Source organism: Saccoglossus kowalevskii, chromosome 10 (assembly GCF_978046115.1).
Source record: "Saccoglossus kowalevskii chromosome 10, keSacKowa6.1, whole genome shotgun sequence".
NCBI lineage: Eukaryota > Metazoa > Hemichordata > Enteropneusta > Harrimaniidae > Saccoglossus > Saccoglossus kowalevskii.
The window spans coordinates 26,327,277-26,345,355 of NC_140650.1; the positions used below are offsets into that span (position 1 = coordinate 26,327,277).

Here is an 18,079-nt window from a genome sequence, read left to right on the forward strand (position 1 = left end):
TACACCGATTTATGATGATAGGACCTACATTGTGACATCCCTCACTATTTTCATAATTTATATTAATATTTGATCGAATTCAGATCAAGTTTGCATAGCTTAGGTTTAGTAAAGGGGAAGGTATTGTTCAATTTATATTAATATTAATATCATTTTACCATACCTACCCCCTTTATTAAACCTAACTTCGCAAACATTTCTATGTTAAGTCACAGGATATTCAACTTTTATTTAATTAAACTTATTTAAAATGCAATCCAATATAGAACCGTGTTTTAATCCAGTTCATATCGCAACTTTATTAAAAGTTAATAATCAGGGAATGCGTTAACCCCATATTTTGCTTCCCGGACTCCAATTATTGAAGAGGGACCCAGTTTTTCAGGCAAGCTGGGTTCCAATCTCTAATAAAGTTATCCAGGGTCAAATTTCAATCTCTTAAAATTTTGTAAGTGGGACTCGTCTTTCCGAGACATTAGCGCAAACCCTGATTCAACTTAATTCAACCACATGTATATTAAAAGTTAATCCAATGTGTGTTACAATGATTGTACGACGTACAGCTGTATCTAACCCGATGCTTGGACCAATACATCATACATCACACATTATAAAGGGCATGCGCATTTGTTCCAAGATTTTATTCACATTGGTCAAGTGGCCTAAAATGTATCAAAGTCACACAATTTCATCATACCAGAACTGGATCTCAGTCGTACATGGACAGATTCTGTTCATACTTGGTACATACAATGAACATAATGCCATCTTGATGCACGTTACTTTATTTCTCAGGTCAGGTTCTAAATGGACGATTGTTTTTTAAGAATGCAGTTCAGATTCATATATCCATTCGTATCCAGCTGTATCTAACACATGCTTGGACCTGTCAAGTTCAAATTTCACACACACATCTGACATAATATCAGGCAATTTGTCACTGTCAAATTCAAAATGGCTGACTGGCAGTCATCTTGTTTGAATAAATGCAGTTCCACAGAGCCATATCTTGTACATGTCTGAACCAATCAAGTTTAAACTTCACTCAAGTGTTACACATCAGCTCATATATTCTGAAAATGAATTTCAGTTCCTCAAGTGCTTGTGCATTTTTGTCATCGTTAAATCCTAAAATGGCCGACTGGTGGATGTCTTGTTTGAACGAATGCAGTTCCATATCTCATACATGCTTAGACCAATCAAGTTTAAACTACACACATACACATAAGGTCATATATCTTGCATATATACCGGATTCTGCCGTAAATTCGCCCATCCGAAAAATCACCCTGGGCGGTTTCGCGGCTGGTGGGCCCTTATTTGGGGTTCAAATTTTTAAAAAATTATCATCAAATATTTTTAGGGGGCTTATATTTTTATTGAAAAATCCACCTACGCCGATTTTCAACGCCGGCAGTTGGACCACCCAAAACGAAAGAAACTGATCAAGAAGCTAATCTAAAATTTTATACATTTTTTTTTCTTGCTGGATTAAAAATAATTTTCACCAAAAAAAATAACATTAACGAACCTCGTGCGCCAAATACAATTATTTTATTTCATTTTATTAGTAACGAAAGTATATTCTAAAAGAAGTTTCAAATAAAAACGAACCTAACTGCATTGCTTAGTAGCAAATGATCGCAGTATTGCAATTCGGCCATGCTGCGTTTTACAATTGTTGATTATTACCTAGTAATGATTATAATAACGTGCAAAAAATAAATTCGTTGAATTGTTATGAAATGGAAATAAATTTATAATTATTTCATCGTAAGCGAATGATTCCGATCGCATTTTCAGTGCTCGATGCTGTGGAAATGAATATCCGCCATGTTTGACCTGAGACGGTGTTCTTTGACCTGACAGGTTAAATCGATAATTAACCAATGAAAACGATGGATGATGCCAACGTGTTCAAAATACCATAGCTCATGTAAATATGTTAATGTTATTGAACGCAGTATGTGCAGAAGAGATTTGCCGATGTTGTTGTACGATCTTTTGGCTTGGATTTTGATGGGAAAGCGGCATGATTTGTTTTTAAATTAAAAAAAAAGTTGTTTTCAAAAGATAAACTGAGCATTTAAAGAATAATTTAACATTGTTTACAGCGATAACAGCTCATTGTCGAAACAATAATACTCTTGAATAGGCGTCAATGACTACAGCGAAACTTTTAGGCACCAGAAAAGATTAAAATAACACCTTAAAAAAAACTGCTGAAAAATTGCCCTGGGCGGTTATTTGGTCCCATTTTATTTTTTTTAAAAACCCGAACTGCCGTTTAATGGCCCTGGGTGAATTTACGGCAGAATCCGGTAATACAAATTGGGTAGGGACTATAACAATGACTTGTACCATATTTCTTATCAAAAATTTTGATCTGTAGCCAATGGGGAATGTCTTTTATGCCCAAAATTAAAATTAATGTTTAGAAAAGTACCAATAATTTGGTCGGAAAATGATGGCATTTAAAAGGATAAATAATTAAAGTGATTGTTTTATTCAGTTTATTCAACTAAATCATGAAATCACTTGCTTCTCATTTGTCGGATGCACCATGCTATGTGAGTTTGTAGAAGTCTGACATTTCAGCAGCCATTAGAAATACTGCCCTGAATACAAGTAGTTCAAATCTCTACATTCGGATTTCTTCAAGATTCATTCTAACTATGAAATGCAGTTGGCATGGCTAAGTGCAGTGAGCACATGTTTTATTTTGATTGAAAGAACAGTATGTTTATGCAAGTGTTTTTTGTACCATGGCTGCTTAGAATTAGCTAATGGATGTCTGAGATAGATAGCCCCTAAAGTTACAACAAACCTGCTTTAAGTAAAGTCATAAACAAAGCAATTGACCCTGCTCATTTTTTTCATGTCTTACTCTAGATGAAAACAAGGACTGATACCAACTCATTATAGATCTTAGTGACTAGCATATTGACATCACCATGGTTACTCATCCACTGTAAACTTATGATAGCTATAACTTGGGTGGTCATTCACATAACGATTTGTCTACTATTCTGTGTTTTTTTTTCAGAACAAGCCTTTAACTCTGATAGAAGGAAGCGATACCGCAGCGCATTATTTTGTATATTTTCGTATTTAGAGACTAAAACTTTACTGAAAGTTGGTTTAGTGAGTCGTGATTGGTTACAAGTCAGTCGACATCCAGCATTGTGGAAAAAAGTAAAACTATCAAATCATCGAATAAGTTCTAAAGTAAGTTACCAGACATCATTCATACAGATTTTCTGAATCACAGTGGAAAATGCACGGATGTATTTGCTCTATTAGAAGAGCATCTCCAATAGAAACACATGTAAACAAACACTTGTATGTATTGTATACTGCATCATTCAAATATAACTTATTTTGAACATAGACACCACTCTGTACATTTATATAAGCACATGCACTACTAATAGAGCTAATACAGTTTATGCACTGTGAGTACTTCTACTTGAAGAAACAACAATGATATTTTTTTAAAAACAATCACAGTGTAAATTTCTAATTCTCTTAACCAATTTAAAAAAAATAATATATCTCATATTAACACTAATCACTACAGGGCTGTTCTTCTTACTTTTTAATCTATATTTTACATATTATGTTTTACTTTGGGTTATGAGTTTCATATTTATAGATATTTTTTCAGGTTACATTCAGTGATTTAATTTATGTTCAGGGTGGAAAATATTTGAGTCAAACGTCTTACATTTACACTGATAATATGACAAGTAAGTTATTTTATTTGAAATATTAGTGCAAGAAAAGTGTTGAAAGTTGCTATTTATGTGATTTAATAATTCTATTTTCTTTTCTTTTTTAGTTTCTTCAGACTATTTCTAAATGGTGCACAGAAACAGTATATTTATCTTTAGAAGGGCTGAGGGGAAGAAAAATGAGGGCCAATGAAACCACCCAAGATTACCTAAATTCTACCAGGTAAACATACATTGTAATCTGTCAATCAAGTGACTCCCCATGATTGGTTCTAAAATGTCACCTGACGGATGTCATGTGACCCTTCTAGTCATGTGATTGGTGCCACTAGTCTGCTATTGGCTAGATCACAATTTGGAGATATTTGATGATTGATACTGTGTTCTATTATTGTTAACTAGCTTCCTGTATACCTCGAGTGGATCAGAAATACCTGCAAACTAAAAAGAATATTTGTTTTACAGGGGATGTCTGGAATCTGGTTTAGAGTATTTAATCAAGGCATCAGAACACATGCTGATAACATTGAGAATTGCTGATTGCAGTAATATCCTCACAGACAGGTATGTCAGTATGTTATAACTATGATTCTATAGTCTTTTAGCTCACACCTCATAAAACTCGTATCCTCGGAACACTCTATGTAGAAATATTGACGACCACAATATGATACACACCCAGTCATTTTCAAAATGTCAATGAAAAACTATATATACACATCATGTGGACAGACAGTGGCTTACATTTTCCATTTTTTTCGTTATTTGTAAACAAAAATACATCACTGGAATGTGAGAGGATGGGGTTCTATTGGTGGACATCTGGCTGTGTGTCAAATCTATATTACACAAATATCTTGAAAATACTGGATGGATTGAAATACAGTTTGGTACATATACACTTAATATACTCCAGACCTGATTGCATTTTTGTACACACCATCCTATGACATTTGTGTGTTTGCAGTGAATTTTCAATGATTTTAATGATGTATTTTAATATTTATCTTTATCATCGTATTCAGGGCATTATGGTTATGTAGTTGTCATTGTAAAACTCTGCAGAACATTATGTATATCAGTGAATTTGATCCTGTTGGTCATGAAGTGATATGGGCACTTGGCGCTGGATGTAGAAATGTTGTCTCATTACAAATACCTCCAATGCATCCATGGTGAGTACACATATACTGTAAAATATGTATTAGAAGCTGCAGCTTCTATTAAAATGATACAATGCAACAGAGGGGATGCCATTTCTACTAGAACTATATACACATTAGAAATGGTGAATTTTTGGTTCTCAATTATTAAAAAAGTGGGTGCAACTTTTATAGATTAAGCCATTGCCTGTAGACACCATTTTTTTCATTTTGGCTATCCATGGTGGCTTCCAGCAGACAATATCTTAAAGTAAAAACCTAATTGACGTATTTTTTATTGTATTCTGAATTGTCTCATGTGAACTGTTTTGAATTCATTTTTTCAGTCAAAAGCCGCATAAGTTCAATAATCGGTGCATGCAGATGGTTGGTAGGTGTTGGCCGTTGTTAAGAGCACTCAGTATTGGTGGTATTGATGTGGATGAGAAGGGATTAGTGTCAATCAGTAAGTGTTAATTTGTATCAGCCATTGTGTCACATTGTGAACTTCTTCCTGTTACAATGTTCCAAAATGACCCAATGAACATACAAGAAGGCATTTTTATTTTCAGTATGCAGATTATAGGATTATATATTATTAATTAGATCAAAGTTTCACTTTGAGATCATTACTAAAGTTTTATCACAAAGACTGTAGGCTCTCTTAGTGGTCAACAGGACTTTAATACTGATAGATTGACCAGAAAGTGACAAAACATCTTGTCAGGAGGTAGGAATTCCTCCACTGACAGTAGTAAGAGTTTTTCATTTTATTGTTTCCTCTAAGGCTATTAAACCTCTCACAGCCCTTCACCCACATCTAGAAGGTCCAATGAGATGCCTATTTCATTGTTATCAACTAAGATTGCTGAATTTGTATGAAAATTCCATCCCACATTGTTAGACTATCAATAGTATTCTATTAATTATAATTAATTTTACATAGATTTTACCAAACACTTCTTTTCTTTGCCTTTGCCACTCTAGCTAAGAATTGTGCTAGATTACAGCTGTTAGAAATGGACCATATGCTTGAGATTACTGAAGAAATTGCAATATCCATGTGTCGCAATGGACTGAGGGCAATAGAAAGACTGATATTCACAGCTACACCTGTGACACCAAAGGCACTGCTACAGTTTAATAGTAAGTATATGTGTCTTACAAAATCCAATCTTATTTACTGTTGTCAAAATCAATGGACCAAGAAAAAAACACTGTGGTCATAAATTCAGACTGCAGGTCCCTTTATTCATAGAACTTTGATAAACAATTGCATGGAGTCTAAACTTTTAATAACAATGACCATTTTTCTTGATCTTTAAAATTGAGAAAGACAGACATAATAATGTGCCACTGGATAAAAGAACATGTGATATGTGCAGCCAAAATATAATTGAGGATGAGCAACATTTTGTAATGAAATGTCCAGCTTACAGTCACCATAGGGACAAATTATTCCTGACTGCACAAATTAAAGTTCCAAATTTTGATAAAGAAAATAGCCAGAATAAATTCATTTTGATTATGGGAAACCATACTCTAGCACCAGCCTTAGCTGTCTTCTTAAAAAACAGCTATGGAACAAAACAGCAACAACTATCAGTGTATTAGGCCACATTTTGTGTTCATTCCATATTGTGTATTCACCATTGGCTGCAAATTGTCTTTATTGTTTTTGATTGTAGTTTTTTAATTTCTTTCTGTAAGACCCTTTTTATCCTTTCCTAAGGATTTTATGCGTCTAATAAAAAATATGTTCAAATGATTGTGTTTATTCCATGACTATCTGTGGGATGTCTTTCTTCTGTTATGCCATGTGTATGTCATTATTTGCTGTGTTTGCTGAACACGTTAGTTAGTTGTTTTCAAACATGCCTCTTGTAACTCCGGTAAACCTCAACATCTAACAATTTATAATGCTAATGTGATGCTTTCCTGTCTAACAGGTTCATGTCCACAGTTGATAGCACTGACTATCAATATTGGAATCTCAGACTATTTTGCTGATACAAAGAAACCATCTAATATTGAGACATACAATACAATCATTGGCAAACTACAGGTGAGCTTGTGCATATATTCTGCTTGCCAGACCCTTAATATTAGAGGGGGCCTCTATTTTGGAACAAGAAATGGTTCCATTTGTGATAAAATACACAAAATATATTGTCAATTTCTCATCATTTAGTCATCAGGACTATACTACACTAAACACAATCCATGGTTTTCGTCATCTAAATTCTGGGACCTTGTGTAAAGATATACATGTATACACAGAATACATCAGTATTTAAAGTGCCTGTGCAATGCCCACTCTCACATTAACTATTTTAGATCCGTGTCCTACTGAAGTGGGCAGTTATTGATTTTTTTTTGTCAAAATGGTTACTCCTATCCAAGTAAATTTAAGATATATCTCGTGCTGTAGCCACGCCCACCTATCCTGAAACGGTCGACTGTTTCCGGATTTCCGACTCTCGCCGAAAGTGCGCCACCAAATGCCAAAATATGAGAGGAAGCCATACTCCTGAGCTGTACTTATATAACACTGCGTGATTCAACATACTTTTAAACGATATACATTTTTCGGTCGGCATTTCTTTTTTTTGTCATTTTTTTTTTTTTATGAGATAGAGAGTTTTTAGAAGTTGTTTTCAGAACAAACGTTTGTGATGGTTAAACGTTGTGTTGTGGGCGGTTGCAGTAATACGTATAGTCATAGTGTAAGTATTCACACTTTTCCAAACGATCCGAAGGTGCGACGTCAGTAAACGAAAGCCGTGAAAACAACGAGAAAAGGTTGGGGTGGACCTTCTCCTTACAGCGTCATATGTAGTGTCCACTTCACCTCAGATTCTTTTTTTCGAAAAACTGTCTTCGGCCGTGAAAAAACAACTAGGTTTTAAAGAGAAGCGCCGACAACTTAAACCTGGCGCAATACCAACAATTTTGAAAGAAATAGATTCCGAACCAGCCCATGATCACCGAGGCGGATTTCAGAAGAGAGAGAGACGTCGGGTAAGTGTTTCAAATCATTTGACTTGTTTTGCCATCCTGATTATCGCTTTATAGAGACAATTAAGTTTGCGTTATGTAAAGGTATCAATAATTTTTGATAGTAACACGAAAACGACGCGTCGGACAAACAGGAAATTACGCAGTCCTTACACACTGCTAATTGTTTTCATTTTCGCAGGCTATAAGTTTCTGAATTGTTCGGTGATTGGTGTTGAATGTCGAATTCACACCTCTGTTACTTTCCTTCTAGCTTGATCTGCGAAATAATTTTATGGGGGTACTGGACATCTCGACCCCAAAAAATCTCGACCCGTTTTTCATACCTACAGCCAAAACAAAGTCAGCTTGGACTTTCAGTTATGAGACATGACAAAACAAACGCTGCCAGTGATAGATTTCGCGAATAAAAAACAGAATTAACGCAATCAAAGGCGCCGACCACACGCGTTGGAAATACTAGTAGATAGTACACGATGTTTCGAATCAAAAGATGTTGATCAACGTTGAACTAGATAGAGGTTCGCGTCGCCACATTGAGACAGGGTCGCGTCGATGCGGTGGGTCGAGATATTCAATTTGGGTCGAAATGTCTTGGGTCGAGATGTCTAGAAATCATTTATGGAATAAGAATCCGGGCTTTGGCTGTCAATGCGTTATCACCAAGTAAATAAGTATGACAATCACGCTAACTCGAGTCCACTCTGAATTTGTCTGTATGTGTGTTGCTCTCAATTATTTTTGTTATCCAATTAAACGCCACCAGTCACGCACTTGTCCTCGTCGTGACCCGACGCGTTCACCCATTTCAACTGAATCTATTTCCACGCGGCGGTCATTTATTTAGTAACTGTGATTTGTCGTTTTTTTTAGCTATTTCCCTATTTTATTGATCACTATAGTTTAACGTCTAGAATGTCAAAATATGTTTTCTTTTATTTTAATTTTGATGCTTCTACTGGAAATGTACTTCAATAGAGCATGTATGATATGATTCTTTATGGTTTTCTATCTACTATTGTTGAATCAAAATGCTCTCATTATAATTTACAGATTACGTAGAAGAGCTCTTCAATACACTAGACTTGTATGTTGGAGGAGATTGTGTATTACATACACTTGATGATGCACCCCTGCCACTCAACAGCCAGTATGCCCACCCTGACAAAGTCTCGGCAGTTCATTGCCTCACTACAAGATTCACATAACAGTGTAAATACATTTCCAGATGCTGCAACAATTATGCTAATAAAAAACAGGCTACGTTACACAGTTCACATATTTTATTTAGACTTGTGATGAACAAAGAAATATGACAATGTAAACATTGGATTGTCTGTACATGTATGTGAGGAAAATAATGTGAATAAAATATAATTTGTACATGGATTACTATTACTATAGTATATGGTTTTAATTGAGTGACACTGTGTGACAATGAAAAAAAGGAAACACATCTTCAGATTTTGGAATCTATGAAAAACCAAGATTTGGTAATTTAAGTCATAAATAATTCTCTGACATAAATATTGATAAATCTGTTACTGCTCACTCTGGTAATACTGTAGTCTTTTTCAAGGAACTTCAAGTATCCCCTCGTTAACCTGTGGAGGTTTAGAAAATAAATAAGGTCACAATCTTTATTTGGCATTTGTTTATACGTAATTCATTCGTTTTATGATGCATCTTTTTTTACTATAATAAAGGCAACTATTATTATGTTATATATGTGTTTGAATTATGGATGAAAAAAATATTGAACACATTTACAATTAGTACATAAGTATAAGCAATTGCCACCCAATGCTCTCAAACGATTATTCAAAAAATAATTAATTTGTTTTTCTTCATTTTCTTTTCATAATAATATGTCAATTTTATTTCACCAAACATTTTTCAAATTTACGTTTAAAATTTTGAAACTTGCGGATGTAATGCACACCCGCGCTTCGTGTGAAGGGAAGCCAGGTCAAAACATTGGGCATTTTACGTGTGTAGAGCAGCCCACAGAGACGTCGGCCGATCCCAACAACCATATCAGAAATTGTTGATGGTGGAAAAAAAATAAGAGTTTCATTTGTGCAACAAAAAAAATCAAACGTGATAAAGTAAAACGCCGATGACATTCGGGCCACACGAGACACTCACGCCTTCGACCATGAACGAAAATCCAATATATGGATGCCAATGCACGTTTGAACGAAGCAGGCAATATTTCTGAGGAAATTCGCGATCTAAGTTTATCGAGCATAATAAAGAGTTCACACATACCTCTTTGAAATTATCGATAAGATATTTTATAAAGAGTAGTAAGCTCAACTAGAACAAAAAAAACTAGAACTTCTTACCGACTCGAAAGTTGTCCAGTGCCGAGGTTCAGCGATAGTTTACAAACGTGCGCCGGGGACGGTGACATCACTGCGACCAGCCACACCAGAACGGACATATCTCGCATCTAACTCAACCCCATGCAACAAATTTGATATCCAAGTGTTCATTATGGCCCGTTCTTCCTCGACGAAAAAGTACATAAGTGACAATTTAGTCAAAGACGAGAAAACTGCACAAGAAATTTGCCTTATTTACACGTATCGGCAATGCGAGCTGCCCAGCAACTTCCCTTTCTGACGTCACAAGGGGAATTTCTGTATGGCAATGAATAGCTAATGAGGAGCCTCGTTTTAAAATACAAAAAATAAAGTTGCTGTAGACTGAGTTTAAAACACATTTTTTCACTTAAAAAAAATAATTTATGCTTAGAAACATAAAAATTAATAATATTTATGTATCAATTGATAATTTTAGACGTGAAAATAGCAGCCATTTCACAGGCACTTTAACCTTTTGAGCGTCAAAGTCAACTTCGGGCACCATTCACAAAATAGTTCCATTTATAATCAACTTAAAATGTCAAATTTCAAAATTTTTGATCAAAAACTAGAAGCAATGTAACATTTTATTATTTTGGTCGAAAATTAAGATTGAATTCAGTGAAAATTACAGAAAATGAGAACAAATAAATTTACGCACATAATTAAAGCGAGAAAACAATTTGCTACTCAACGGTTTTAATAACATTGTTTTGCAAAGATAAATATTCATCATTTTGAATTACTAGATGACGAACTGTTACACAGTAGTGATGTCATCTAATAACAATGATCATTTCGTGTACTGACTGGATATCATAGCTTAAAGTGAAATAATGGTGTTGTTTGCTGCTGCTGTTATTTTGAATATATGATGTGTGATTTGAGTATTGAGAAATGAAAAAGTCACGCAATCTTCTGCTCAAAACTGCATGACAGACCTTTTTAGAAATTCATATGGAAATTAGTGTAATACATGCATTTTGTATTTTTAAATGCGGTTTCTAAGACTTTACTGTATTTTCTGACCCTTAAAAAAATATATCTGATTGAAGTGCACAGAATGGAATTGCTTCCAAACACCCGCAAAGAGTGAGAGTTCACTTCGTGTGAGATCTTTAAATCACTTTACATGTTTATGAGAGTTGTATCATATAAATCATTGTGATAATGTATGTGTCCTGGTTACTTGTTGAAAACCTGTCTGGACAGCACAAATGAATCGGGGGAAAAACAGTCAGTAGGTGACATGGTAATAGAATAAAACATATGAGCAATATTGTCACAGCAGACCATCAGATCTATACTGTAAAATACTTTATTTTCACTTAGAATTATTTTTTGCTGAAGGAATGATTCAGTGAAAATAAAATCCAGCGAATATACCTATTCTCCTATGTTTTACATTCAACTCGTCAAAAATCAGTGAAAATAAATTCCATACAAAACACTCAAAACGTCTTTTCAGCGAAAATTAATTTCAGCTAAAATAAAGTATTTTACAGTATTTTGTTGTTGACAGAATTGCAAATGACTTTATAGTGTGTCTGCATTTCTGCTATGTAGTGTTATCCAAAGTGCATCTCCAATAGAAGCACGCATAATCCGAAAATTGCATGTATTGTTTGCTGGATTATTAAAATATGACATATTTTGATCATAGACACATCCATCATTTTCAAGATCATATGTGTAACTAATTGTAATTGCTGTTTTTTTAATATTTTTTTTTTCTCTTTGTGTGCAGTCTTTAAAAAAGAGGCCAGGGATGGCTGAAATATTACACCTCAGAACAGACTTTGGTTAAATCTTCCAATCTTCCAGTGATGCCATGAAAATCTGTATCATAAAGATACAGGGATCCAAAGACTGATGAAAGCTTCCAGAGGGGGGGGGGTGTAATAGGGTAACAAACTTTTGGAGGGGTTCTGAATCTGCCTATGATTCCCAAATCAGAGGCTTGACAGTCTAAAGTTACGAATATTATTAAAATTGAATTCTTTAATTTGATAATTTCTTTCAGCTATAAAATATAATAAATATATTCTGCCATATAACAGCTTTAACATTTTAATTTTACTGAATCAAGTTATAAATGATATAAAAATTAATTATGCTGCCATATCCAAACCAAAGACATAATTATGATGCATATTTCATGAAATATAGGGTATGATCTACACATCAATTATTGTATTTGCTTCATTTCAAAAATTATAAACATACTCTGTATTGTGTGCCTTATAGCCAGTGTTCACTTCCGCACTCAAAATGCCACATATATATCATGTATTCAGCTTACTACTTCAGAAATTAGGTTTCCCCTCCAATTAAGTAGAAATGCCTATGAAAAACTTGCTATTTTCTCCAGGAATGCCAAATTATATTAATTTTGTTGATGTATTACATAAAGTTATACAAATTATGAAATCTGATTGTTCAAATTGGTGAGGTCACTGAGCAAGTAACATGCAAATCTACCTGAGAAGGAAGAATGTGTGGTGGTGCATATTAAAATAAAGCTAAGACAAAGTTTTGTGACATAGCAAGCTAATAACAGTAATATTTTCATACAGATAAGGGCAATTTGCATCATACATAATCATATAGGGGTATATATAAAAATGCTAATTTGTACCAAATTGGTTACATTGCTGCAGTTTATAGTGTATGCCATTTCATTCAAATTACACAAATTTGGGGAATTAATGTTAAGTGTTATTTTACATTAAAGATCAAAAATTCTATTTTATGCAATAGAAATCGAAATTATGTTATTCATAATGCGTCGTGTATAATGTAGCTGTATATTCATTTCTTATTAATACTGCCTTTTGATATCAGCATTATCATGGGGGAACCAGGTTATATGTAAAAAATTTATGTGTAATTTCAAATAACTGATATATATATGTATTAACTATAAACTTTTAGTATTTTCTAGAAGTCTGTTTTATGAATAGCGCCCTCAATACAATTTTGGCGTTTCCTCTATAGAGGGCGCTAAGTATCCATAATTAATGCATGATACTTCATACTACTTTCAGGCAATCTTATTCAACTATTTAAGAGGGGCTTTTTTTATACTTGTCTAATGAAATTATATACCTTATTTTGATATTTGCATGCATATTCAATGTAATAAAGTAAATTTACAGTTTTTTTACTCAATTGTGTATTCCTGTTTGTCAGGATTTCAAAACTAGAAAATGTGTAAAACAGTTATTTTGCATATTTAGCCACCAGTCAGATTTGCATCAAAAAGATTTATCTGTGGAAAACACAATTTGAAATCCGTGTAGATCAGTGGTTTTGGAGTTAAAAAAAAAACTCAAAACCTGCAAATCAGATAATTGATACACACAAACAGAGTTAGACCTATACCCAAGTGTCTATCTCCTGCTGGAAAACACAAAGTTAGATCTACACCCAAGTGTCTGTATCTCTTGCTGGCAAACACAAAGTTAGATCTACACCCAAGTGTCTGTATCTCCTGCTGGCAAACACACTTGAATTTTAAATTCTATCACAAGTTCCCATTTGCATAGAACCGATGGACACACATTCACATTCTGATAGTAAAGAAAGTTTATTTAATGGCTTCTTATTACCTCCATATCCACAGTGTAAATAATGCATGAAACAGGACATAGACTTACCGGTATACAGAAAACTGGAGTGATCTTGAAGTACAGTAACGACTATGAGAATATTGTGAAAGCAGTATGGCAATTGTGTTATATTTTAGTAATAATATTAAGAATGAAAAAATAACAGCCCATTATGACAACAAAAATGTGTAATTTGTTCCTGAGCAATCATTTGCTTCCAGTTACACAATTTTATTTTCGTCTTGCAATATCCTGTTCCTGCCTTCCATGTAAACAAAAGAAAATGTTCAATTTTTCCCTTATTATAGGACTAAACTCTAGGAACATTGGCGCCTCTAATCTTAATAACACCACCGTCCATGCATTGTGCATAAAAATGCACTGTCTTTACTCAAGATTAAGAGTGACATACAGAGAAATCTCGGTCAGCATATTTCAAAGAAATAAATTAGTTTTTCAAATTGAGAAAATATTTTTTTCCCCATCTTATCTTTTTTAAATTCTGTACAAATCGCTTACACTGGCAACAACACTCCCATCTTCCCAACATGATTTGTTTTTTCTTTTAATAACAAACTTTGGGCATAAAAACAACTTAAAACATACACTTCTTTCTCACTTATATTTTTCAAGACAATTTATACTTTTGAGACAAGATCTAGTGAGAAGTGCATCTAAAAATAATAGATTGGTTAAAAAAACTTCTTGCCTGACTGACAATGAAAAACTGACCCCAACAAAATGTATATTTTCTACGATTGTATTACAAAATAAAACAGTTTGAAGCTGTACAGATTGCTATGCACGCTTTTATATGCTATTAGCACATGATGAACACAAAGCTCCACATGATGGTTTCTCTAAAACGGCGAGATTCCATCTACAATAATGATCTGACAGTTTACATAAACTCTTCTGTTACATTATCTATATGAGGCTGAATTCCTCTTTCTAACAAAGCTTTATTTCTGGCCTTTTCTTGTTCTTGCTTTTCAAGTTGTTCTGATCGTTGTGCTTCCAGTATCTCATCTATGGAAACCTCTTTCAAAGGAATCTTCCCTTCATTTTCCAGATCCTGAAATATGAATAAAGTATAAAATGTAAATATTTAATAATTATATTTAGTTATATAGTACCATAATACCAGACAAATCGAAGGAATTTTATAATAGATTTACTAAATTTATGAAAGTTATGAACAAATTATAATTTACTGTTGAAGTTTCTGATCAGGACCACCAAGGTCGATCTTTTTTTTTACTTTTTTCACCACTGCACAGTGCTTCTTTGATGAATAGATAAAATCTGTCAAATTTGGGCGCATAAAATATTTATAATAATCTTTTTGAAAAACAATTTGACCAGAAACTTGTTTTTAGTGAGGCTGCATCCACTTGTTCAAATAAATGAGTATTCAGTTCCTTCTGACAATAAATTACATTTCCATAAATGCACCAAAGAATCATGGGTCACTATTGTTTATGTTGTTTACAAATTTAATCTATAGTTTGTTATCCATTGTAATTTTAATCCAGAAAGTTAATTTATTGTGAGATTAGGCTTAAATGGAAGTGCCCCTTTAAGTTATTGTGAGAGGTGTAACTGCACTAAGGTCCTGTAAACTGTATTCTTGTAACTTCAGTGGTAGACTAACCTGCTTAGGACGACGTCACTGAATTGGTGCTGCCAGGAATGATGGTTCATTAAAACAAAATAAAATAATGGTTTGATTGTCCGATATTATAAAGTGACAATATACCACAGTAGAAACTTACTATTTCTCCAAGCAGTACAACATTCTCTCCTCTCACTACAAACACTCCTCTTGGGATGTCACCATATTCTTTGCCAACATGGATCCTCTCAATAGTTCTGTGCAGCACCAGGTTAGCTATGAAATAAACACAATACTCAATTTCACACCACACTGTTTGAATTGTATCAGCTAACAGTGAGGGGTGCAGAATATTTGTCATGAGCAAATGTCACGAACAAATGTCACGAGCAAATGTCACGAGCAAATGTCACGAGCAAATGTCACGAGCAAATGTCATGAGCAAATGTCATGAGCAAATGTCATGAGCAAATGTCATGAACAAATGTCATGAGCAAATGTCATGAACAAATGTCATGAGCAAATGTCATGAGCAAATGTCATGAGCAAATGTCACGAGCAAATGTCATGAGCAAATGTCATGAGCAAATGTCACGAGCAAATGTCATGAGCAAATGTCACAAGCAAATGTCATGAGCAAATCAGACAGAGGTATATTTAAACACAGTCCCCCGACAGGTGTGGAGGGACTGTGATTTAAATGACGCATTATGAAGTTTGTCATGTTTCTGATGTTCCTTTGCTTGTAAACGCCGACATCCATTTTCCAACCATTCCTTTCCAAGTAAAAGTTCATATAAGCATCAAACAAACTTTAAATCTGGTAAACAAGGATGACATCTGAAAAAACCACACTCCTGAAACTAATGACACACTTATTACCACAGTCAAGAAGAACACAAAACAGGCATTTCAGAGTCACTGTGATAAATCTCTATTCGATGACAAAAAGGGAGGCAACCATAGAAACAAACTAACACACTTACAGATGCATTAAAGAGAAAATTGAATTCGAAAGTTATCTTGAAATAGTAAAAAATCCATTCCATAGGTCAGCAGTGACAAAATTAAGGATAAGTGCACATACTCTACAAATTGAGAAGGGCAGATACTCAAAACACGCCTTACAAGATAGAAAATATCAAATTTGCCAAAATGGGGAGATTGAGGATGAAAAACATTTCCTCCTAACGTGCTCACACTATGATGCATTAAGAAAAGACAGCCTAAACAAATTTTTTGCAACACCAACCAATCAAAACAAAGAAGAAAAACTAGTAAATATACTTAAAACGAAAGACAAAAACATGTTAATTAATTTAGCCAATTTTGTATACCAAGGCTTCTTAATGAGAGAAAACTACATTAAATTACCAGCTGCCTCATAAAATATGTTTTTGCTTTGTTTTGTGTTATTAGTTGTTTTTATTAATTTTGTGTCTCTTATTTATTTTTTTCATTTTTTTATTTTTCAATTTTTAACTTTCAACATTTAACTTTATTGTATCACGAACAATATCTCAATTAAGGATACGTTTATCAGTAAAGATTATTATTATTATTATTACTACTTACCAAATTGATCAATACTACGCAAATATCCGATAAGAGTTCTACCATCTCTAAGGACAACCAGAAGTTTCTCTGTGAAGAGTGAAGATCGAATATTACTGTCGTAAAAATGATATAATGAAAATTATGTATATGTTTACCACACCTCTTGTTATAGATAGTAACCGAAATATAAGCAGATATGTTCAATACTCAATACAACACGCAACATACGTGCTTAGCTTGCGCTTCTAGGGGAAAGTAACACATGCCTGCTCAACAACTTTCCGAATGGTCCCTCCTCGGCAACTACGCGATCCCACCAAGACCAGCGCCACCAAACTGAAGCTCAGGTTCAAATTCAATTTGAATTTTTGTCGCAAAAAACACATTTTTTCTGGCTTACTGTCGATTTCTTGAATCAGACTAGCAGTTCCCGGCATGTAGTTCATCTTTACAGTAGCTTAGTTTTTTTCTGTCTTCAGATAGTAAATACTTCTCAAGGCATAACTCGTCAAATGATAAACGGGGAATCCCTTTTAGGTCACGATAAAAGGTGATTCCTAGACCCCCTAACTTCTTAAATTTAATTAATCAAAGCGTCTTGTACGATCGTACTAACAAAAGCGTATTTTACCCATACTATTTAAAAAACGCATGGATTTGTTGCACAATATATCATAAACTGTTATTTTACGGATATATTTTGATTAATACTGATTTGATTTTATTGAACAAAGTTAGGGGTAACTAATACACAAGTTGAGAGGTCAAGGCGTGAACAATGCGCCTCAGATTCGGATTCAGTATCTCTGTAACCGAAATTCAGACTGGAACCAACACCGATCAACATAGTGTTACGCAATAAAAGAGCGTTAATTTAAATATTTTTGATTTTTGTATTTTCTCCAGGTATTCTACTACCAATTAAAGTCTAGAACACAAAACGAAACATTATAGAATTATAGTCAATAGTCAACATCATAACAATTTATTGTATGACTTATTAATACATTTTGTATTTGTCATTGTAAAATAA

The 18,079-nt window shown here is 33.9% G+C and overlaps 2 protein-coding genes and 1 long non-coding RNA gene across 4 annotated transcripts in view; 1 reads left to right on the forward strand and 2 right to left on the reverse strand.

Moving 5' to 3' along the window:
- LOC100369563 (F-box only protein 41-like) overlaps positions 1-13,429 on the forward strand; it is a 39,746-nt gene extending 26,317 nt beyond the window's left edge. For both annotated transcript variants that reach the window (XM_078008577.2, XM_085504435.1), the window contains exons 6-13: positions 3,047-3,228; positions 3,842-3,957; positions 4,200-4,298; positions 4,760-4,909; positions 5,224-5,342; positions 5,864-6,022; positions 6,826-6,941; positions 12,011-13,429. In XM_078008577.2, coding sequence (XP_077864703.1) covers positions 3,047-3,228; positions 3,842-3,957; positions 4,200-4,298; positions 4,760-4,909; positions 5,224-5,342; positions 5,864-6,022; positions 6,826-6,941; positions 12,011-12,070 — 1,001 coding nt within the window. In that variant the 3' untranslated portion in view covers positions 12,071-13,429. The remainder of the gene's footprint in view (positions 1-3,046; positions 3,229-3,841; positions 3,958-4,199; positions 4,299-4,759; positions 4,910-5,223; positions 5,343-5,863; positions 6,023-6,825; positions 6,942-12,010) is intronic.
- LOC146737988 (uncharacterized) lies at positions 9,160-10,619 on the reverse strand. The gene is made up of 2 exons (XR_014930805.1): positions 10,243-10,619; positions 9,160-9,498 (listed from the first exon to the last, which is right to left on the reverse strand). It is a non-coding gene; the product is annotated as an uncharacterized LOC146737988 (long non-coding RNA).
- Positions 13,430-13,833: 404 nt separating the features above from the next.
- Positions 13,834-17,607, reverse strand: LOC100369712 (U6 snRNA-associated Sm-like protein LSm1). Its single transcript, XM_002733961.4, has 4 exons — positions 17,447-17,607; positions 17,065-17,133; positions 15,650-15,765; positions 13,834-14,949 (listed from the first exon to the last, which is right to left on the reverse strand). Exons 1-4 carry the CDS (start codon positions 17,490-17,492, stop codon positions 14,776-14,778), a joined length of 405 nt encoding a protein of 134 aa, XP_002734007.1. The 5' UTR covers positions 17,493-17,607; the 3' UTR covers positions 13,834-14,775.
- Between the last annotated feature and the right edge of the window lie 472 nt (positions 17,608-18,079).